The following is a 23,572-nucleotide window of genomic DNA, read 5'->3' as shown; positions in this document are numbered from 1 at the left end:
CTTCAGATCTGCATTTTGAAGATGGGTGTAACCAACATGTGGTGATGTGTAAGAGCTGACAGGCTCCATTCACTGCAGAAACACATGTTGTTGAGATCAGAGCTCAGACTAGTTTCAGTGATAAGGAAGAGAAACTCACACAGTCACTGACACTGAGAGGAGAAATGGCGCAGAAAGGAGTTCAGCTGGACCAAGAAACCTTCTCTTGTTCCATCTGTTTGGATCTACTGAAGGATCTGGTGACTACAGCCTGTGGACACAGCTACTGCAGGAACTGTATTAAAAGTTTCTGGGATGAAGAGGACAGGAAGGGAATCCACAGCTGCCCTCAGTGCAGGAAGACTTTCACACCGAGGCCTGTCCTGGACAAAAACACCATGTTAGCAGATTTAGTGGAGCAGCTGAAGAAGACTGGACTCCAAGCTGCTCCAGCTGATCACTGCTATGCTGGACCTGAAGATGTGGCCTGTGATGTCTGCACTGGGAGGAAGCTGAAAGCCATCAAGTCCTGTTTAGTCTGTTTAATTTCTTACTGTGAGAAACACCTCCAACCTCACTATGATGTAGTTCAGTTTAAGAAACACAAGCTGGTGGCCCCCTCCAAGAAGCTCCAGGAGAACATCTGCTCTCGTCATGATGAGGTGATGAAGATTTTCTGTCGTACTGATCAGCAGAGTATCTGTTATCTCTGCACAGTGGATGAACATAAAGGCCATGAAACAGTCCCAGCTGCAGCAGAAAGGACTGAGAAGCAGAAGGAGCTCGAGGTGAGACGACTAAACATCCAGCAGAGAATCCAGGAGCGAGAGAAAGATGTGAAGCTGCTTCAACAGGAGGTGGAGGCCATCAATGGCTCTGCTGATAAAGCAGTGGAGGACAGTGAGAAGATGTTCACTGAGCTGATCCGTCTCATCCAGAAAAGAAGCTCTGATGTGAAGCAGCAGGTCAGATCCCAGCAGGAAACTGAAGTGAGTCGAGTCAAAGAGCTTCAGGAGAAGCTGGAGCAGGAGATCGCTGAGCTGAAGAGGAAAGACGGCGAGCTGGAGCAGCTCTCACACACAGAGGATCACAACCAGTTTCTACACAACTACCCCTCACTGTCAGCACTCAGTGAGTCTACACACTCATCCAGCATCAATATTCGTCCTCTGAGCTACTTTGAGGATGTGACAGCAGCTGTGTCAGAGACCAGAGATAAACTACAGGACATTCTGAGAGAGGAATGGACAAACATCTCACTGACAGTCACTGAAGTGGATGTTTTACTGTCACCACCAGAGCCAAAGACCAGAGCTGGATTCTTAAAATATGCATGTGAAATCACACTGGATCCAAACACAGCAAATAAATACCTGTTATTATCTGAGGGGAACAGAAAAGTAACAAGAATGAAACAACAACAGTCTTATTCTGATCATCCAGACAGATTCACTTATTATTATCAGGTCCTGAGTAGAGAGAGTCTGACTGCACGCTGTTACTGGGAGGTGGAGTGGAGAGGTGAAGCAGTTCGTGTAGCAGTCGTATACAAGAATATCAGCAGAGCAGGGGGGAGCAATGAATGTTTATTTGGAAACAATGACAAATCTTGGGCATTACGTTGTGACACAAACAGTTTTCAATTTTGGCACAACAAAGTCCAAACTGTCCTCTCAGGTCCTCGGTCCTCCAGAGTAGGAGTGTACCTGGATCACAGAGCAGGTATTCTGTCTTTCTACAGCGTCTCTGAAACCATGACTCTCCTCCACAGAGTCCAGACCACATTCACTCAGCCGCTCTATGCTGGACTTTGTGTTTCTGGACTTTGTCTTTGGGATGATGGAGACACTGCAGAGTTGATTAAAGTCAAACAGAGAAGACAGGTTCATGTTGATCCCTGACCATTATATGTACTTGTGTAGTTTCTAAATGAGGCTTTACATTTTAGAAGCTGAGAAGTTCAGTGGTCCATTGATGTGTGAAAATAATATTGCACTGATTCAAACTGTACTTACATTTATATACCTTACATCAATATAAATCTGAATTTGTTCTTATGGCTGATAATCATGTGAGTTTAAATGATACTACTCTTCATATTCAGCATGTTTGAAATCTGTCATCAGTCTGGTTAGTGGTTTTATTCTGTAGTTGCTGTAGTGGGTTGTCAAATGCAACAATATATTGGAGCTGCAGTGATTCATCAGTTAGTCAATGATTAGAGAATTGATTGTTTTATCATTATTTTAGTCACATTTAAAGCTGGTTCCAGTTTCTGAAATGTGAAGATTGTTGATTTTCTTGATCATATATGACTGTAAACTTAATGTCTTTGAGGTTTGAACTTTTAAAATGTTACAAAAATTGAATCTTTGAGGTTTTTTTAATTGTTCTTATTTTATCTAGAGTGATGACATTTAATGTCATTTTTCAGATGACAGATGTGCAGGATAGACATGTTTCATTGCCCTGAGCTGTGTCTGGCAGGCAGAGCGTCTCCACAAATCTGATGCTTCTGATTTGGAGAAAATGAGCTGAGGGAGACACCTGGTGGACAAACACAGACATGACAAGAAGAAAGACTAAAGTGCAGAGTGGAGACAAACAGCTGGAAATACTTGTTGGAAAGGATTGTCATGCTTCAGACAAACACACAGCACACACTCTAACAGTCCTTTATTTGCACTGAAGGAGACACGTGAAGAAACCAAATCACACAATAATGAAGTGAACACATTTATAGCCAGTGTTCAAGATGATGGATGAAAATCATGGATGTATTTATGTATTTTTAGGTCTGTGTCACAGAAACTGTTCAGCTATTCTCTGTTTATTAGTCTATTTATCAGGAACCTGTGTTGATTTTATCTGTAAAGGAACCTGAACCTTTTAAGGGTTTTCTCATAGCAGTTTTGGGGAGTTTTTAATTAGATTTACCTCTTCAGAATAACTTTGTGATGTCAGATTAGAAAGTCTGTGTCCAACCCTGGTGTTTGATCAGATGTTTGATCCCTGCAGGGATCCCTTCCGTGGACTCTGTATCGCCTAAATCAGATAACTCCGCTACTGTGTGTTTGGACTCTAAAGACATTATTCAGAGTGACACCTCGGTGTCAAGTTGAAACTGTCTTTGGCACCATTAACCTAGTTTACCCAGTGACTGTTATTGCTCCTGAGCTCCGCTCTCCACTTCCAGTTCCTGTTCCCAGGGCAGCTCGGGCCCAGCTTTCCTTTGCACCCTTACCGGTTCCTCGGGTGGGGGTGGCTGAGGTCCAGCTGGTCCCTGCTTCAGTTGCCAGGCTAACTGAGGCTGTATTCATCCCTGTACCCGGACCTGCTCCTTGGGTGAGGATGGCGGACACCCAGTTATTGCCAATGCCTGTTCCGGTTCTCCGGGTGAAGGCAACTGTGACCCTGCCAACTCCTGCACCCGTTTCAGTTCCCTGGGTGGGAGCAGCAGAGGTCCAGCTAGCTCCTGCGCCTAAACGGGCTCCCAGGGTAAAGACAGGCAAAACCCAGCTCGTCCCTGCGCACGTATCTGTTCCTCGGGTGGGGATGGCTGGTGTTCGGCCAGGCCCAGTACCCATCCCTGTTCCCCGGAGGAGAGCAGCTAAGAGTCAGTTACCTGATTAGTCGCAAGTTCAACAACCATCACAGCCACCAGCACAACCACCACCACAACTTTTGTTTCAGCCATTAGCTCATTTATCAGCTCAGTTTCCTGTTTTATCACCAGCTCAGCCTCAAGTTCAGTTTCTAGGTCAGTTTCTAGCTCTATTACCTGTTCAGGCTTTAGCTCTGTTTCCAGGTCCCTGTCTAGCCCAGCCCTGTTCACTTGCTGCCATCCTCTGCTGAAAGCTCTGGTGAGCTCATTCAGTCAGCTGAGTACTGCTGTCATGGTTAGGCTGTGTGTAGGCATGATGAGGACCCAAACGCAAACTCACAGGAAAACAGGACTGAACTCAAAATACAGCTTTATTGCTGACAAAATATAACGGCGATACACAATAACATGAAACTAAACTGGGAAGTACTAAGGAACTGACTTACGAGGAAACACATGGCGGGGCACACAGTCATGAGGGAGATCGCGACACAGAACTGAGGGAGACGCAGACATAAATACACAGAGGGTTAACGAGGGAAGTGGGAGCACATGGGGAACACAGGTGACACTGATAATCATAACAAGACAAGGCAGGAGTAAATGCAACACTGACGGGAGACTGTCAAAGTAAAACAGGAAGTACACAGAGGTTCAGACAGGAGGAGAGAGAGCACGGGGAGAGCACAGACATCACGGGCTGGGGAAAACATGGAATAAAACACAAGAGACGAGGGCTCACAGATACACAGAGGGGCACACAGGGGGTAAGAGTCACAAGGGGAAAAACGCATAAGGAACAACGTAACAGAGCAACCCAGGAAGCATGGCCTAAATAAGGAACAAAATACAAAAATACATGAAGACTACGAATACTGGGCCAACATGGCCCAGGACCATGACAACTGCATCTTTCTGACAAAGCTCAGACAGACTGTTAGCACTGTACGTGCCCTGTGCAGCTACAGTTAGCTTCACCTCAGCCAGATTTTTCCGCACCTGCTGGCTCTGCATTCGACTCCGCTGGGGGTTCAGGAGAACCGCTCCGGTACCTCCTCGTCTCCGCTGGCGGCTCTGGTGAGCCCATTCATCCGCCACCTGCTTCACCATCTGCTCCATCGCCTGCGGCTGCCACGTTGCCATCTGGTCCAGTCTTGTCGGCTGTGGTTACCACACCATCGTCTGGTTCTGCACCCACCAAGCCTCCACCAGTACGCCCGGTGCCCGAGAATTATCGCCCACGCACACTTCCAGAAAACAACATGGATGTGCAGTTTTTCACTAAAACATGTTTTTATCTCAGATGTAAATTTATCCAGTGAATCGTTGAAACTGTGAAAAATTAGCTTGTTTGTGTTTTGTGACATAAAACACCCAGTGTTCACAAAGGCTCATGTGTGGAAATGTGCCGATAATGTGTGTTGGGAGCTGATAACAAGTTAAGACAGCCAGCAAATGGGTGCCCTCGATAATTGTTCTTTTAACAATGCTGGTTAATTCTGTCGTGTTCATGTTGATTCTTAGTAGCAGTTTGTGGTCAGTGTGGTTTGTGCTCGGCTGCAGGGGAGGAGTGGAGCAGTGGGTTCAGGGTGTGGTGTCAGGGGATACTGGCTGTTACAACCAGCAAGCATCATCTAAACACACCTTCCCTATTTGAAACAGTGAAACAAATGAGATTCATGGTACTGTGGTGGACCACTAGAGGGCTCCACTCACACCCAGTGTTAAGGAAGTGTGTTCCTGTGTTTTGTGGTGCGATATGTGCAGTTGATGTTGGAGAGGAATAAAGAAGGAGTGAGAACTGGGAGCTCTGTTTCGTTGATGCTTACCTCCACATTGGTGACTCCTGACTCGAGCATGCAACGGGCCGCAGATAACGCAGACTCCGCGGCCGCCGGACCTCCGCCTCCTGTTGCAGCTATGTTCGCTGTGGCACTTCAACTGCTGGACCTTTGGCTCCATGACCCCCCGTCATGGTTCGTACATGTGGAGGCTCAGTTCGCCCTTCGCGGCATCTCGGCTGACGACACGAAGTATCACCATGTGGTGGCCTCGCTCGGCCCGCTGGCCACCCGTCGCGCGATGACCCTCCTCCGGGACCCACCCGCCCAAGGGAAATACGCCGCCCTTAAAGAGCTGCGTCTTCGGCGCTATGCACTCTCCGACGCTGAACGAGCCGAACAGCTCCTCAACCTGTCAGGCTTGGGTGGCGGTACCGCGCTCAAGCAAATGGAGAACATGCTATCGTTGCTCGGGCCGGATGACGGGGGATTCCTCTTCGCCCACCTCTTCCTCCGCCAACTAGCGGCCGCCGTGAGAGCTGTCCTCGCAAACTCCCCGCTTCTGCCAGCGAAGGATTATCGCTCCCTGGTTGAAGAAGCGGATCGCATTCTCCTGGCTAGCCGCACTTTCGACGTTCATGCCCTGGCTACGGACTCACCGGCGGCACCTTCCACACCTCCACCTGCCTCCCCCGGAGCATCCGCCCCCTTGCTGACGGCAGGGATTGCTACACGCCGGCACCGCAGAAGGAGCATCTGTTTCTACCATCAGCATTTTGGCGACAAAGCGCATTGCTGCCTGCCGCCTTGCGCTTTCACGGCCCAGGGAAACGGACCCGCCAGCGCGCCGTAGCAGCCGTGACCGCTGGCAATACAGAAAGACTGCTCTTCATAGAGGACTCGGAGACGTTTTCTCGTGGACTCCGGCTCCCAGAAGAGCCTCCTTCCCCCTACCGCTGCCGACGGACTAGCAGCGAACTGTGGGCCGCAGCTCATTGCAGCTAATGGCTCTCCCATCAAAACGTTTGGGGAAAGGTTGGTGACTGTTTGTTTTCATGGCCGGGATTTCCAGTGGAACTTTGTTGTTGCCGCTAGCTCTGTACCTATTTTAGGTGCTGATTTTCTGTGTGCTCATGGATTGCTTGTCGATGTTGCTAACAGACGTTTACTTGATGCTCTCTTGTTTTCTTCGCTGCCCTGTTTTACTCGGGCCGCCGAGCCCCTGATTTGAGCTAATGTAGTGACCTCCGGGGATGCTTTTCAGCGTTTGCTTTTAGAGTTTCCATCGCTGTCTGTCCCTAATTTCTCTAGCACGGTAACGAAGCATGGGGTTGGGCATTATATTCCCACGGTCGGGCCCCCGGTGTTCGCGCGCGCGCCGCCTCGACCCCGCGAAACTGTCCGTCGCTCGGGAAGAGTTTCCAGCCATGGAGCGCCTTGGCATTGTACAGCGTTCGAACAGTGCATGGGCCTCTCCGCTTCACATGGTGCCCAAATCGGACGGTCGGTGGCGGCCATGCGGAGATTTTCGCCGTTTAAATAATGCCACGGAGAATGGCCGTTACCCCATCCCCCACATTCAGGATTTTTCTGCCAATCTCGCCGGAACGTCGATTTTTTCTAAAATTGACTTGGTGTAGGGGTATCACCAAGTTCCCGTGCGCGCCGAAGACGTTCCTAAAACCGCTGTCATTACCCCCTTCGGATTGTTGGAGTTTTTGCGCATGCCGTTTGGCCTGAAAGGTGCCGCCCAGACCTTTCAGCGGCTGATGGACTCTGTTTTGCGTGGGCTGCCGTTCGTTTTTGTTTATCTGGATGATATATTGGTGGCCAGCTGCTCAGCGAGCCAGCACGAGTCCCATCTGCGCCAGGTTTTCCAGCGTTTGGCAGTGCACGGCCTGATCATCAACCCTTCCAAGTGCCAGTTTGGGTTGCCTCTTCTGGATTTCCTCGGGCACCACATTTCTGCTGAAGGTGTGGTTCCGTTGCCCGACAGAGTCCAGGCCGTTTCGGCTTTTCCGCGTCCCACGTCGGTTAAAGCGTTGCAGGAGTTCTTGGGGATGATAAATTTTTATTTCTCCCCAGAGCTGCCCACCTGCAGCCACTCTATGCTGCCTTAAAAGGTAAAACAGCCAAAGATCCTGTTGACTGGCTGCCGGAACGCGTCCAGGCCAAGTCTGCGCTGGCTGACGCCGCCCTGCTGGCCCACCCGCTTCCGTCGGCGGAGATCGCGTTGACCACCGACGCGTCCGACGTGGCAGTGGGTGGGGTGTTGGAACAGCGGGTTTCAGGTCTCTGGCAACCGCTCGCCTTTTTCAGTCGTACGCTCCGGGATGCTGAACGCAAGTACAGTGTTTTTGACAGGGAGTTGCTGGCCCTGCACCTCGCGACATGACATTTTCGTTTTTTCCTCGAGGGTCGCAACTTTACTGCGTACGTTGACCACAAACCTTTGACGTTTGCGATGTCCAAGGTCTCTGACCCATGGAGCGCACGCCAGCAGCGCCAGTTGGCGGCCATTTCAGAGTTTACCACAGACATTCAGCATGTGGCTGGTAAGTCCAATCACGTCGCTGACTGTCTCTCACGTGTGTTGGTTTCTCCGGTGTATGTCGGCGTCGACTACGCTGCCATGGCCGCCGAGCAACGTGCTGACCCGGACGTCCTTGCCCTTCAGTCAACGAAAACGGGCCTCGTGCTGGAGGACACCCCGGTGTGGGACGGCGGTCCGCACCTTCTTTGCGACGTTTCCACCGGCCGCCCCCGCTCGGTGGTTCCCCTTTCGTGGCGTCGTCGTGTTTTTGACTCGGTGCATGCCCTCTCTCATCCCGGCGTCCGGGCCTCGGTCAAGCTGGTAAGCGCCAGGTTCATTTGGCCGGGCCTTCGCAAAATGGTGAAAGAATGGGCGGCGGCTTGTATCCCATGCCAACGCTCGAAAATCCACCGGCACACGCAGGCACCCCTCGAACCTTTCCGTGTCCCCGGTAGGCGTTTCGATCACATTGATGTGGACCTGGTTGATCCCTTGCCGCAGTCACAGGGTTTCACACACCTTTTGACTGTGGTGGACCGCACGACCAGGTGGCCGGAGGCGGTACCCCTGGCGTCCACGACAGCGGTGACGGTGGATAGAGCATTTTTGTCAACCTGGGTTTCACGTTTCGGTCCCCCTGCTGACATTACCTCAGACAGGGGCCCCCAGTTTGTTTCTGAGCGTTGGTCTGCTATGGCTGACGGCCTGGGGGTCAAGGTCCACCGCACCACAGCATACCACCCGCAAGCTAACGGGATGTGCGAACGGTTTCACCGGTCACTTAAGGCCGCGCTCCGGGCTTCCTTGACAGGTGGCGACTGGGTCGACCGTCTTCCATGGGTTTTGCTGGGATTGCGTAGCACGGTTAAAGAAGACCTTGGGGTTTCCCCGGCTGAACTGGTCCTCGGCCAGCCCCTCCGGGTCCCTGGGGAATTCTTACCTGAGAGCCCTCCCCCATGTTTCGATACCTCTTTGTTGCCTTTTCGCCCCCCAAGAGACTCATTTCCTGTTCCTGGTCCTGTGCACCACTGCCTGCCTGACACTTTTGTTCCGAGTTCGTTGGACTCTGCTTGTTTCGTTTTCGTCAGGCACGATGCCCATAGGACTCCGCTGCGTCCACCATATGACGGGCCATACAGGGTTCTTAAACCAGGCAACAAACATTTCATTTTGGACTTTGGCGGTCGGCAGGAGGTTGTCTCTGTTGACAGACTTAAGCCTGCACATGTTGTGCAAGAGGATCAGGTGGTCCCGGCCCAGGCTCCTCGCCGCAGCCGCCCACCTGCCACCGGGCTGATGGATTCTGTTTTTTCCCCTAGGCGCGACCCACAATCGACGGAGTCCGAGTCGTCTGCAGCTTTTTCTGACTCCCAGTGCCAGCCTCGCTCCTGGGATGGGTTGCCCTCTGTCAGTTCCCCACCCCCCGGTTCAGCCGTTCCGGCCGTTTGCTTAAGCCCCGGGTCCTGGACCAGTTCTGCTGGGTGTTCGGGGGGGCATGTGTGGTGGACCACTAGAGGGCTCCACTCACACCCAGTGTTAAGGAAGTGTGTTCCTGTGTTTTGTGGCGCGATATGTGCAGTTGATGTTGGAGAGGAATAAAGAAGGAGTGAGAACTGAGAGCTCTGTTTCGTTGATGCTTACCTCCACAGTACAATCCAGAGGATTTCTGAAACAGGTTTCCAGCCTTATATTTCCAGTTTGAATTAACGACACATTAGTGAATGCTCTTTATCAGCTTCCAGGCTCAAGCAGAATAAAGTGCACTTTGTTCTAAGATGTGTTAACACTCACAGTCTGACCACTTGTGTCTCATAGCGATCGTGGAAAACACATGACATAAATTATATGATGACCCTGCTCACTCGGTGGGTTTGGGCAGTGTGAATAACCCTCTGAAAGCTGCAGGGGAATAAGCAGGTGTAACGTTGTCACTATTGGAGGTGAAACATTGTTTAAAGAGGGAGGATACTTACACACTTCATAAACCAGCAAGAAGACATTTTCCCAGAAATAGAGTTTTGGTTAGTCAAATCGACAAACAGTTTAAAGCTGATTTGGCTGATATGGGTGAATATTGTGCAGATGATGATAATGTGAGATACTTACTGACATGTACAGATGGATTTTCTAAGTATGCATGCAGGTGTCTTCAAACCAAGGCAGGAGCATCTGTTGCATCTGCTTTTGAGGATGAGTGAGGGACGTGTACCCGTTAAACTAACAGATGAAGGCAAGAAGTTTAATAATAAACATTTCCATCAGCTGATGGTTCAGTTTAATTTCACACATTTCTCTGCATAAAGCCAGATTGAATCAAGTGTTGTGGAGCATTTTAACAAAAGCTTTAAGGGCCGTATGTGAAAATACTTCACATCTGTTAACTTATGAAGACATGTAAATGTGGTCCAGGACCTTGTGCTGTCAAGGCCAAGCAGCCGATGTAAAGAGGTTGGAGCCAAAAGCTGACTCAGTGCATGTTTGTTTGATTTGAAGAAAACTTAATTTATCGCTGGGATCACGAAGGTCGAGGCGAGACATGGAGGGAATTCCACGGATTGGGACTCACTGTACCAGAGGGAGAAGGTGAGTTATTTCCAGATGAGGTTGAAGGTGAGTATGATGTGAGGTGAGTGAAAGGAGATTTTGCTTCATTGTATTAAAGGTCAAAGCAAGGCTATGAGGGGGGTTTCTCCAGGTGTGTGGTGGAGTGAGGAGAAGAACAACATGTCTACCTTTCCTTTCCTTTTTCAGAGCAGAGGTGCAGACAGGAGGGCAGGCGGGTGAGTTTTCAGACTTACTCCGGGAAGCTGAGAGGAAGAGCAGCGGCAGCGAGCAGGTAAGTTTCCAGCAGGCAGTGAACAGACAAAGAGGACGAGCATCAAAATTTCCCCTCAGAGGTGAAACAAGATCATGATAAAGAAGACTTTAACACATTGTAAAGGCGGCACCACAGAAGAGGGAGACTTTAATGTGGCTGATACGCAGAGGTGGCAAAAGTACACACATGTTGTACTTAAGTAGAAATACAGATACCTGTGTTAAAAAATGCTCCAGTAAAAGTTAAAGTACTGATTCAATGTCTTTACTTAAGTAAAAGTGAAAAAGTACAGGCTCTGAAATGTACTCAGAGGAAGAAAGTAAAAAGTAGCTGAGCTCTGCCTCATGAGCAGAGAAAAAGAAGGAAAATAAAAAGTGGCTCTATTTTCTGTTGCCTACATTGTAGAGGGCGACTTTGTCTCTAAACAGGAAAATGAGGAGTCAGGGGTTAAAGTGGATTCAGCATCTACAATCAGTTGTAATAGCTCAGTGTCTGGAAAAGATCACAACTCACAATCATTTCTATTGAGAGCTTCAGTAGATTTTCTGACTGTGCAGGCTGTGATCAGCTGACCTGCTGCTCTTTGTGGATTTACACAAGTGAATTCAACCAGATGTCAGCAGATGTTTTCATGAGTTGAACAGGCTGATTTCCATCCTCTACACTGACAGTAAATTGTTTATGCTGTTTTTATATTAGACACTATTCAGCTGGTATGAAGGTGGAATTCAGTGAATCTAAGCATCATGAGCTTAACTGCAAATTCATCTCTGCTACACTTGATGTAACCAAACTCTGAGCATGAAACCACAGCCACTGTCACCAGTCACACACTGTTCTGTACTTTAAATCCATCACAGTGCAGCAAACTAACCTGTTCATCCTGCACTAACCTGCAACCTTTAAATAACACAGTCAGTCTGTCTCAGTTTGTTTTAGCAGCACGTTTCAGAATATGAAAAAAACATAATGTCACATGTACAGACCCAATATTTGATTTAAAAACTGAGCTTTAAATGTTACAGGTAAGCTTTACTCCCTCCCTGTGAAATACAGCAGCTACAACTCACTGTGAGACAAACTGCACATGTTTGTGTGTTTGCTGATGTTTGTTGAGCTGATAGAAACGTTGCATTAGAAACAAACTCACACTTAAAGTTTGATGATTGAAGGCTGTCTTCATCCTGCTCTCAGTCTTTGTGTCATCACCCAAAAGTTCAATGTTGCAGTGAAACAGAATTTACAAATACAAAAAAAAAAGAAGAAAAAAAAAAGACGTGAACTGATCCATATCAGTTTATAACAATATTGGACGCTGACAGGTAACATAGTTTTCACCTCTGTCGCCTGGATGTGGAGCTGTACTGCAAACACCGAAGCCCAATTCGATCAGAGTAGGAACAGAAATCTTTAATAAACTAAAATAATAAATTTCATCAGCTTCTCAGCTGGTAACTGGTGAATACAAGCAGACTAGTGGATCAGAAGGTTAAAGTTAGCTTATAATCTCTAGTGGTTCAAACTTCATTAACTAATGTTTTTGATGCTATTTAGAGAACAGATAAAAACAAGCAGACACTTTAGTCACAGCAACGTCCCCGTATTATCAGAACAGTTTTGCTGTATTTCAGTTAAAGTTTGTTTTAAATCTGCATCGCTGAAGTGTGTCGGCAAAGAAAGTCTTACTTGGTGATTATTTACAAACCTGCGTCTCTGTGAGCGCACTGTAACATCATGACATCATAAACACTACATATAAAACTTCATCTATCCTGTATTGTCGTCATTAGGTAAGCTAAGAAAATATAACATCTGATGATAATTCCAGAAAATAATACTAAATGCATTATTACGAGTATTAATATAGTAGTAGTGGTATTTTTAAAGATGCTTTAAATATATGTAGGGGTGCTTGAGGACCTCATAGGAGGAGTTATCAAAAAGCGGAAACTAAACGGAGCACCTCGTCAGAGTCGACTTGTTGCTAAAGAAGAACAAAGGAGTATGTATTTGATCGTGTTTTTTCTTTTCTGTTGAGCACACTTAAGTATAATAAGTAATGGTATCGTGTTATGCTGTAGTGTAGATGTTTAATCATAGTATGTAAAGCAGGGTGTGACTGGGATTAACAGTTTGCACGCTTTGCGTGTTTGTTCTTCCAGCTGATCATTAAATCGATCAGAAAGTGACAGAAAGTGGACATGTCGCTGATCGCTCTCCTACAAACAACTAATTAGACTTTAAAACAGTCCGTGTGAACGTGTGTGCTCTTGTTGATTACCTTTGGTGCACTTTCTGCAAATTGTTAAAAAAAGACCAATTATGCAGGTTATTAATCATAAGTTTCGAAGCAAAACAGGAAAAATGTCTGTGATGACAGAAAAGGCAGGATAGAGACAGAGAAGAATATTTTAGCTTTGTTGATATGATGCAAAATGAGAACCGTTTTTCAAGTGCGCAACAGGAAGTAAATAGCAGCGCAGCTTTCAGGAAATATACCCATTGTTATAGTTACAGTAATTAGCTCGTAGTTTCTGTTGTTGTGAATTAAAGACGAGGGCTGGGGTTGTAAATAAGTATACCAAACATAATTTTTGTGACGCTTCTTAAAGGAACTTTTAAAGAACACCGATCACATGACCTGTTTAATTTCGCCTCATTTATTTTCTGGTGAGAAACGCCCCCTGTTGGCTAATGCTCAACTTATCTGTGAGGTCTGATGGAATGAAAATCTATTACACTGATATTTTGTTTTTATCTTGCAGGTCAGTGAGTGTAATGCACCTGGTAAAGTCAACAGAAAACTTCACATGTTCTTCCACGTTCGTAGAAAGGAGCTCATGGTTCGTAGAGACAGCTGCCAGAGACGGAGGAACGCAAGAACAGGTAGAAAACTCAGCCTGAAAACATCTAAACATGTTACTGGAGTAACAAAACAACACACTTCACTCTGATGTCAACAGACAATTTTAAATCTTGTAGCTGAAAGTGTGCACAGAATAATGATCATGACTTGGATCATAGACGACCGTTAACTCTTCATGTGCTGGTGAGCTGCACTGAAACTGTGGCTGGGTAGACTCTGTCAAGTGTCAAGTGTCTGTTATTGTCATTACCATGTGCAGTCGTACAGTACAGAGTGAAATGACAGCTTTCCTCCGAGACCCTGGTGCTACATATGACATATAATAGAAAAACACGGGACTACGTAAAGTGCAATGTGCAAAAAATTGCTGAGAAAACAAGACAAGACAGTGCAATGGAAATGTGCAAAGTGCTGAGTTTTGTAGACGAGTGCTTAGCAGTGACGTGTATGAAGGTGTGTGTGTGTGTGTGTGTGTGTGTGTGTGTGTGTCAGTCCAGTCACTGAGTGTTCAGGAGTCTGACGGCTTGGGGGAAGAAACTGTTCCATAGTCTGGCAGTGAGGGCCCGAATGCTCCGGTACCTCTTTCCAGAAGGCAGCAGGGTGAAAAGTGTGTGTGAGGTCCTCCATAATGCTGGTGGTGTTGCAGATGGAGCGGGTGCTGAAAGTGTCCTTGGTGGAGGGAAGAGAGGCTCCAATGATCTTCTCAGCTGTTCTCACTATCCATTGTAGGGTATTGTGATCCGATATGGTGCAGTTACCACAACAGGCAGTGATGCAACGGATTAAAAATCTCACGGTTCGGATCGGATCACGGTTTTAAGTCACGGATCGGATCAATTTTTGGATCAGCAAAAAAAGAAAAAAAGACAAAATTTTAACATTTACTTATTAACTTATTTAAGTATTTTTTGCCTGTTAAAAACATTCAACTCAAGACTCATTCCACACAATTATATAAAAACAAATTAAGGTGCAGTATAGGGCAGTACAGGGCTTTGTATCCACCACTCCTGTGATATAATGAGCGGTCACGGTCACGTAGCTTTCTGTTGACCCGGACGTCCACCCATTTGTAGTTAGAGCAACAGAAGATGCCTGGGACAGTTCAGCCATAACTTTGAACTTTTCCTGCTCATACATGCCTGGGTACGAATTTGTCACTGAAGTGACAAAAAGTCCACACTTTTCCCCTCAATTGTTCCGTCTGTCCTGCTCACATCTCCAATGGTTGTACACGTTGTCATTAACGTGGCTTCACTCCACATCAGCCACGCCACTTTGCTAGCTAAAACACCAGTGTCGGTTAGGGTTGCCAACTGTCCCTTAAAAAACAGAATTGTCCCGTATTTAGAAACAAAAGTACACGTCCCGTATTGAGCTAATAAGGGACGCACTTTGTCCCGTAATACAGTGAGAATCAAAAGTAGTCTATAAATGTTAATGGAATTAACGCTTTGTTTGAAAACATAATTCCCAGCCCCTCTCCTGCTTTGTGACCAATGAGCTGACAGCACACTTATGACAATTCGAGTATGACAATTCAGATTACTGCTTATCTCATTGGTCGAGGAAAAGTCGGAGAAAATACAGGAAGACAACAGATGACCACAACACCAACAGGGAAACAAACGCAGACACTGCGGTGCAAGTCTCGGACGACAGTACACCTAAAGCTGGGCATACATTGTGCGATTTTTTTCAGTCACGTTGTTCAGCTCCTGCTCAAACTGCACGATTGACTCGCAGGGTTTAGAAGTTCTAGGTCACGATGCAGGGTCTCACACTATACGGCCCGATGCTCTGATGCGACCTGAGTGCTCACACTGTGCGTCCATAAAATGAAGGTTATAACAGAAAATCTGTCGCTCGCTCTCCCTCTGTGTCTTTCACTCACACTGACACGCACACCATCAACTTTGCTAAATTGCTAATGAAAAACATTGATCAGGCACCTGTGATTGAGCAGCAATGTAAATCCAACTATTTTCACGGTTGTTGTGGTCGTGATAATTTTGTGAGGCCACATCGAAAAGGCTCGGATGAGCTTTCCAAAGTTCTACAAGTTGTGCCTCCATCGCTTGTGTCCAGATCACACGCTGCACAGCCGTGCTGTTTTTTTCACTGAAGTTTACGTGTTTGCGCGTGAGCGGCTGCGGTGACACCCTCACGAGCAATTGATGATCGGGAGCTGGTCGTGAGGTGTTAATCGCTTCTCGTTACCCCACGTATACTGCACGGTGCACGATGAATGCCAAAATCGGGCCAATCACCAAATCGGTTGCACGACTCAAAAATCGCACAGTGTAAGCCCAGCATTAGACCAGCAATGTTCCCCTCAGAGAAAGAAGAAAAAGGCTGCAAAAGTACTGGGAGGAATGGGAAAAGGAAAACACCTGGCTGGAAAAAGTGCACGATAACACCTATAAAGTGCACTGCACTGTGTGCCGGTGCACTTTTTCCATAGGCATGCTTCTAATGGTGGGCATATGAAGAACATGAGGGGCGTGAAAGCTCGGGGAACCCTTAACCAATTTTTTGTCCACCAGGCCACGGCAGAAGCAGATATTGTCTGTAAACACTGGTTTGTTTGTTTTTTAAACCCTCTGGTTAAGGTTAATATGGGCATGTGCAGTGAATATCAGCGCTATGTGGACAGAAGTGTGATAATATAATTTATTTTGTGTAATAAACAACTGCAAGGATAGATGATTACAACAAATAGATGACTAATAAAAGTAATACATAGATGAATAATGATGATGAGTTATGACGAGTAATCATGGGAACAAGCGGGTTTAAAAACGGCAGCAGCTGATTAGCATTAGAAAAGCTGAAATAATACCTCAACTGAAGCCAATTGTACTAAAAGCACTATATGTGCACTGTTACAAGAATGTTTTTCGTTCTATTGTTTTCTATTAATTTATATAATTTTAAGTTACGCAGGACAGAGTTATTTTAAAGAAACATTTACTTATATTCTCAAAAGTTAAGTATGACAGGCTTCTGTTTAAGAAAGAGACCTGTTTTATTGTGTTAATGTTGTCATTTTGAGCTAAAAATAAATGGCTAAATGATCATTTGTTTCCCATATGGTCATATCACAAAGAATATGCATCTACTTAAATCAAATTCAAGTCAAATGTTTAAAAAAATAATTTCACACACACAAAAAAAAGCTACAAAATTCACCACATTGGGAAGGGTGAAGACAACTGGGTTGCCCGGCCCTGGCCACGAGGTGTCCCTTATTTATTTTTCAGGGAGTTGGCAACCCTAGTGTCGGTACATAAGGACGCTGTCATAGCCTGTCAACCACGTTAATTAGCTGCGTATATACGAATGTAATTTGCGTGATTCAATTCAGGTTAGATTTTTTTGTGTGCGCAACGCAGATTTTTTGTGCGCAGAGACCATGCCAGCAGTGCGCAATTGTGCACGTGCGCAGTTTAGAGGGAACATTGCTTGTTTTGCACAAGGGAATACGGCCTCCTGTCTGCAGCTAAACACCCCAGTAGCTTTTGTAATAGCTGTAGCCCGGTCGGATTGGGGAGCAAAGGGCTGCTTAGATGCCGGAAACTCCTCTGCTCCTCCACTTGGACCTTTAGGACCTTTAGCGCTGGCCATAACTATCACTTGACAGACTGACTACGCGCACCATATACATACTTTTTTTCCTTCTTTTTCGAATCTTCGGATCACGTGCGTTCCGAACCGTGGAGTGGGATCGGTTCGGATTATGGATCAACCGTGATCCATTGCACCACTACCAGGCAGTGATGCAGCTGCTCAGGATGCTCTCTATAGTCCCTCTGTAGAAGGTGGTAAGAATGGACGATGGCAGATGGGCTTTCCTCAGCTTCTGCAGGAAGTAGACACGCTGCTGGGCTTTTCTTGTTATGGAGCTGGTGTTGGGGGATCAGGGGAGGTTCTCCACCAGGTAGTGACCAAGGAATTTGGTGCTCTTGACAACCTCCACAGAGGATCTATTGATGTTAAGTGGGCAGTGATCTCTCCGTGCTCTCCTGAAGTCAACAATCATCTCTTTTGTTTTGTCCACATTCAGAGACAGGTTGTCAGCTCTACATCAGTCTGGTAGCTGTTGCACCCCCTCTATGTATGCTGACTCAGCGTTCTATAGTAGGATTTTGAAATTCATACCATAGGTGAGTTAAATACGTCTCTGAGATGAGTTTGAATCCCTGTGATCTTGACCTCAAGTACAGAGTCAACTTTTCTGAGATCACCTGGGATTTTCACATTTACCAGAAGTGCAGCTGCTGAGAGGCTGAGGGGTAGCCGCCAAAATGTTTTAGAAGATGAAAAAGTTCATGAGAGACAAAATTCAGCTCTGTTAATTTTTTTATACTCTTATTTAAAACATATACATGTGTGTGAAAAGGTTCTTCCTCAAATCAAATTTTATCGTTACAGGGAGAAAATGATCTGCAGGATCCTGCTGCTCATCATCCTCACCTCATGTGTCTCTGGTTAGTTTACAGCTTCACTTTATGAACTCCAAATAAAGCTCAACAACAGATTTGTTCCAGTTCTCAGTGTGTCTGCTCCTCTCTTTCCCTCTCTGTCTCCTCAACAGGATCATTTGTAGTCAATGTGACACAGACCTCCTATCAGGCAGAGGAGAACCACAACATCACACTGGAGTGGACGTTCACCACCAAACCTGACAGATCCACAAAAACTCTCAACATCCTCTGTGAACTGATAACTGATAAAGTCTCAGTCCTGTATCAGGTTCATGAAGGTGTTGAGGTGTCAGAGTCTCAGGATGCAAAGTTTTCAGGACGAGTCCAGAGTGACAAAGACGCCCTCAGAGAAGGACGAATCAGACTTCAACTGTCCAGACTCAGGACTGATGACTCGGGTCTGTACGTGTGTGAGGTCAACACTGATTATGGTTTCAGCTCTGACGACTGTCAACTCAATGTCACTGGTAAGCTGATTTAATATTAGTTAATTAATTACCTTTTTTTTTTTGCAATAGCTCTCATTGTGTTGGTAAAATTGACTCGTTGGCTTCTGTGAACTGTTTGTGCTGGAATTTTCATTTATGACTCAAATACAATATGTGCATTGCAAATATCCATTTTGGACTTGAACAACTGGCAACAAATATTTCTTTGTCTTTTACAGCAGCTGCAGATGAACTCAAATCTAAGAGACCAACTTTAAAATCACAAAAAAACAATATCTTAATTGGAGTGACAGCAGTTGGAGTGGCAGTAGTTTTAATCATTGTGTGTACATCTCTGTATGTCATGTTGAAAAAAATAATAATTCACCGTAACCTCTATGCTGATGTAGAGATGTTGAGTGTCTCAGAAAAACAAACTGGGACTGACAGGATTCTCTGTGCAGGACCAACTTTGGATCAGAGCGAATCATCAGTCACACAAAGAAAAGACTCTGAGCTGCTTTAGGTACAGGAAGTGATGTGTGGTGTGTAACATGACTTATGTTAAATCGGGCTCGTATTATCCTGGGATTGAATTCACAGCTGTAATGAGTAAAGGGGGGACAGTTTTTGCCACCAAAATCCACCTGTGCTGCACACTGGTATTACTGGTGTGTGCCCGTGTCTGCGTGTGTGTCCACATATGCCTGTGCAGATGGAGGCGATACAGTTAAGCTGAAAAAGTATTCGATCAACAAATGACTTAAACAATGACGTCTAACCCAAGAGCAAGCAAAAGTCACGACAAGAAATCACAAGGCCTGGAAGTGCATCGTTGACCAAGATGGAAACCCTGTGGTACCCACGGCGACGTCTTGGCCTCGTGGACGACCTCGGTCTGCCAGCTAAGGACAAAAGAAGACGAAAGAAAGAATCATTAATGTGTCTGAAGGGAGAGTTTATTTCTTACCCTTCTGATTACTGATGGATGTTGTAGTACAGAGCGCTGCCTTTTCTAATCTTTCTGTTAAAAAAAATGTACATATTGTAAATACATATTCATTTTTATGGGTTTGAATTTTTCTGAATTTTCTGTTTATAAGTCTATTTTTAAACTGTGTATGTTCCCAGGTTCCAAATACTGTGTCACAAATAACTATAATGAAGGGAACTGACTGAGAAACCATCATAAAGTTTTCTTTGAGACTGTATGAGTAAAAGACACTAACACTAAAACACAGATTTCAGAAAGTATTAAAACAGAGAAATGTAATGTGTGGTGTTGAGTGTCATACTTTTCCATGTTGGCCAAATGGAAAAGTTTTAAAATACATGGAAATGTATTTTAAAACAAGACAACAAAATAGTTTTTCATGTTACTATGAATAACTTTGCATGTATGTATATTTATGTATGAGAGAAGAAAAAAATGGGTAAAAACATATTTTGGGATAAAACCATAATATTTAAAAAAGTAGAAATTTAAAAAATGAACTGAAAAAAAAGTAAATAAGGAAAAAATGTCTGACTGTGTGCTCAGTTTGATTTAATCCAGTGAACAACACAGCAACCTTTATATAGCAAGGTTAGAGCACCACCATCTGGTCGGGGTTTGGGTTAGTGTAGCTGGAAGTAAATATTTATGTTCACCACCAAACCTGACACATTTATCCTCCTGAGAAGCAACATTTATGTCCTCTGTAATGGACATTTGTTTTAAGTCTATATCATTTCACTTATTTTAGTCCTCATGTACTAAATAGAGGACGTCCTCGGGTTTCCACTGATATCTTGTGTGTTTAGGTGGCATCTTTTAGCTTCAAATGAAAAGGAAATAATAAAAATAGTTCATTTTTTTCTCAGACTCAGTTTGACAAAAGAGCTGAAGCCATAATCAGTCTTCATCTGACACAGGTCCAGTCCTGAGTCTGAACAGTTGAAGTCTGATTCGTCCTTCCTGAGACTCTGACACCTCAACGCCTTCATGAACATGATAGGTGTTGATGTGAATACGTTGTGTTAAATGAAACCAGATTTCTGCCCAAACAAATTGTCATGGACATAATACAGGACAGAGATTTTTTGATCAGTTATCTCTCCACAGAAGTTAAAAATATAATTCCAGGATCTGTCAGGTTTGGTTGTGAACGCCCACTCCAGTGTGATGTGTGTAATGTTTTAGTCTCTAACACAGGCAGGCCAAAAAGAACAGGGGAACAGTGGATTTAAGCACCTGTTTAAAACTGTTGTTGAAAACTCAAAACAGATTTTGGCACAAAATGGAGAACTCACTGTGTGATCATGTAGTTCAAAGTTCAGTCTGGAAGTGAAACAACAACAAAAGTGAAACTGCAGGAACAAACATGAGATTCCACCGATCGTCTGGACAGTGATGCAAAAAACACGTGTTCAACTCGACTGCAGGATTTAACTTCAGGACTTCTCTGACAAATTTAAGGTTCCTCCCGAGTGCTGTGCACCATCTAGTGGCATCTTTGAATATTGCAACGGGGTAAGGAGTGCAGTGAAAGTAGCACTGAATCAGTTTTTAACAAAAAATGGAAACATACGTTTCATGACTCATTTCCATAATGAACTATTCTCACTCTTAACCCCTAATTTATTTATTCTTTGAATTTGTTTTTACTTTATTTGGCCAGGTTTGTGCACACAGACACACACAAACACACAGACAGTGAGCACACAATAAATAAGAAAAATCAAGTTACAGAAAGCAAATAAAAAGACTCGTTTACACCAAAGAGTGGGGCTGTTACTGAGATGGTGAGCTCAGGTAGAGTGAAAGAAAACAACAGCTCTGTTCTTGTAATCACTGTTAAAATGTTTACTGGGAAAAAGCTCCTTCATCGAAACACCTGACAACAGACTCTGATATGAAGAAAAGGAAACTTTGTAGCTGCTCCATCCACCACTGTTTGTTTAAAGTCAAATAGAGAAGACAGGTTCATGTTGATCCCTGACCATTATATGTACTTGTGTAGTTTCTAAATGAGGCTTTACATTTTAGAAGCTGAGAAGTTCAGTGGTCCATTGATGTGTGAAAATAATATTGCACTGATTCAAACTGTACTTACATTTATATACCTTACATCAATATAAATCTGAATTTGTTCTTATGGCTGATAATCATGTGAGTTTAAATGATACTACTCTTCATATTCAGCATGTTTGAAATCTTTCATCAGTCTGGTTAGTGGTTTTATTCTGTAGTTGCTGTAGTGGGTTGTCAAATGCAACAATATATTGGAGCTGCAGTGATTCATCAGTTAGTCAATGATTAGAGAATTGATTGTTTTATCATTATTTTAGTCACATTTAAAGCTGGTTCCAGTTTCTGAAATGTGAAGAAATGAAAATCATGGAGCATTTATGCATTTTTAGGTCTGTGTCTTACAGCAGAAGCAGCATTTACATGAACTCACTGGCCTTCATCCACTGAACACTCTCTTCTTCATCACCTCATCTTCTTCTGACTGCTGCTGAGCTCCAACCCTTTTTACCTCCTGGAGATGATTCATATTCACTGAAATTTCACTCATAACACATAAACTGTTCAGCTTTTCTCATAGTAGTTTTTAGGAGTTTTTAATTAGATTTACAGCTTCAGAATAACTTTGTGATGTCAGATTAGAAAGTCTGTGTCCAACCCTGGTGTTTGATCAGATGTTTGATCCCTGCAGGGTTGGATTTTTTTCTATGAATGTTGAATTTGTTGTATTTGATTTCAGTCAGATTTTTACTGATGGATGATTCGTAGTAAAAAGTGGATCTACTGACAGTTTATTTCTTTATTATTGTGATTAAAATGTGAAACAAATATATTTTCCACTTTTTGTGTGACAGATGCAGGAATTTCTCTGTCCTGCATGTGGAGAAATCTGCTGTTAAAGCAGAACATTAACAGGTTTTATTCAAACCAAGGGCGTAGATTTGGCATGGACGGAAGGGACATGTCCCCACCAATATCCAGCGATTATTGAATTGTCCCCACCAATAATTTGATCTCTTCGAGTAAAGAAAAACAAACCCGATAGAACGAAAAAAACGATCTGCAACATCTCATTCGCCCAGCGGTGCAGAAAGAGTTAAATTACGTTCTCTACTGGAGTCCTACCTCATGTGACAAATATGGCCAATGTGATTGGCTGTGCCTTTCAGGGAGCTCTGTTTAGTTTTAGCAGCACCAAACCTGCGCTGCGAGGCCCTGCAAGGAGGAGAGGAGGATGGCAGCAAAAAGGAAGAACCTGGATATAAGAAAGTATTTTTCAAAGAAACCTGTAAGTCACTTAAAGACAAGTTCACTCATAAAATGTGTCCGTCATAATAACGTTACAGGCTATGCTAGGCTTTGGCCCACATCAGTCTAAAACTGTATGTAACCATGAATAACGTGTTTTGGAAACTAACTGCACAACATGCAGCACTATTAGTTCTCTCAGTCCCAGAGTAGGATTTCTAATTTTGATTGAAACTGTCAGAGAAAACGGCAGCCTCGAGCAAGCCAGGATATTAGTTTACAGAGGCTGTTAAAATTATATGTCTAACGTTAAAATGTTGGTGACACAATAATTTCATCCTAATGGCACTGACATATTCATAGGGTTCATTTTTGAGACAAAATATCATGAGGTAGTCATGATTTTGCAAATATTCCACCTTGTAGTGCAGTTTGCACAAATTGTTTTAAAAATGCACTCACCCTACAAACATTACTGATGAGTCAAGATCTGCACGAAGTGACAGAAACACTGAAGCAGCTACAGATTTTATTCTTATTGTCATGTATGTCCTATTTGTCAGGTGACAGAAGAACCAACACAAAGCTCAGAGAGTAATGGTGACACAAGATCACAGGTGAAATTGGATGATGACTTGTTGGTTCATGACTGTATTTGAAGCACATGTGTGACTGCATGTATTTGTCTCACTGTTATTTATCAGGTGACAGAGGTGAAGAGGCGAGGTCACAGGTGACTGACTGATGATTTGGTGCTATAGATTAACGAGAGGAGAAGGCATGTGTTTGGCTCCTTCACATAGTGGACATTGAGTTGT

General features: G+C 44.7%; 2 protein-coding genes across 2 annotated transcripts in view; both read left to right on the top strand.

Annotated features, from left to right (window-relative positions):
• Window positions 1-21,658, top strand: part of LOC109203633 (tripartite motif-containing protein 16-like) — a 536,611-nt gene extending 514,953 nt beyond the window's left edge. The window contains exon 2 of the mRNA XM_025902462.1: window positions 21,447-21,658. Within this exon, the coding sequence (XP_025758247.1) occupies window positions 21,447-21,450 (4 nt within the window). The 3' untranslated portion in view covers window positions 21,451-21,658. The remainder of the gene's footprint in view (window positions 1-21,446) is intronic.
• Window positions 36-19,416, top strand: LOC106098670 (E3 ubiquitin/ISG15 ligase TRIM25). Its single transcript, XM_025902497.1, has 7 exons — window positions 36-1,110; window positions 10,391-10,507; window positions 10,649-10,733; window positions 13,481-13,601; window positions 18,016-18,071; window positions 18,179-18,535; window positions 18,736-19,416. The coding sequence occupies exons 1-6, from the start codon at window positions 165-167 to the stop codon at window positions 18,267-18,269; spliced, it is 1,416 nt and encodes a 471-aa protein (XP_025758282.1). The 5' UTR covers window positions 36-164; the 3' UTR covers window positions 18,270-18,535; window positions 18,736-19,416.
• Window positions 21,659-23,572: the final 1,914 nt, after the last annotated feature.

This window comes from Oreochromis niloticus, linkage group LG3 (genome assembly GCF_001858045.2).
Source record: "Oreochromis niloticus isolate F11D_XX linkage group LG3, O_niloticus_UMD_NMBU, whole genome shotgun sequence".
NCBI classification, from domain to species: Eukaryota; Metazoa; Chordata; class Actinopteri; order Cichliformes; family Cichlidae; genus Oreochromis; species Oreochromis niloticus.
This window is presented reverse-complemented; position numbering and strand designations above follow the sequence as displayed.

Bases quoted from the DNA above. Each gene is read 5' to 3' on its own strand.
- LOC106098670 (XM_025902497.1), top strand. From the start codon at position 165: ATGGCGCAGAAAGGAGTTCAGCTGGACCAAGAAACCTTCTCTTGTTCC. The intron at 10,734-13,480 runs GTAAGTTTCCAG...TTTATCTTGCAG, and splicing joins AGAGCAGCGGCAGCGAGCAG to GTCAGTGAGTGTAATGCACC. The intron at 13,602-18,015 runs GTAGAAAACTCA...TTATCGTTACAG, and splicing joins ACGGAGGAACGCAAGAACAG to GGAGAAAATGATCTGCAGGA.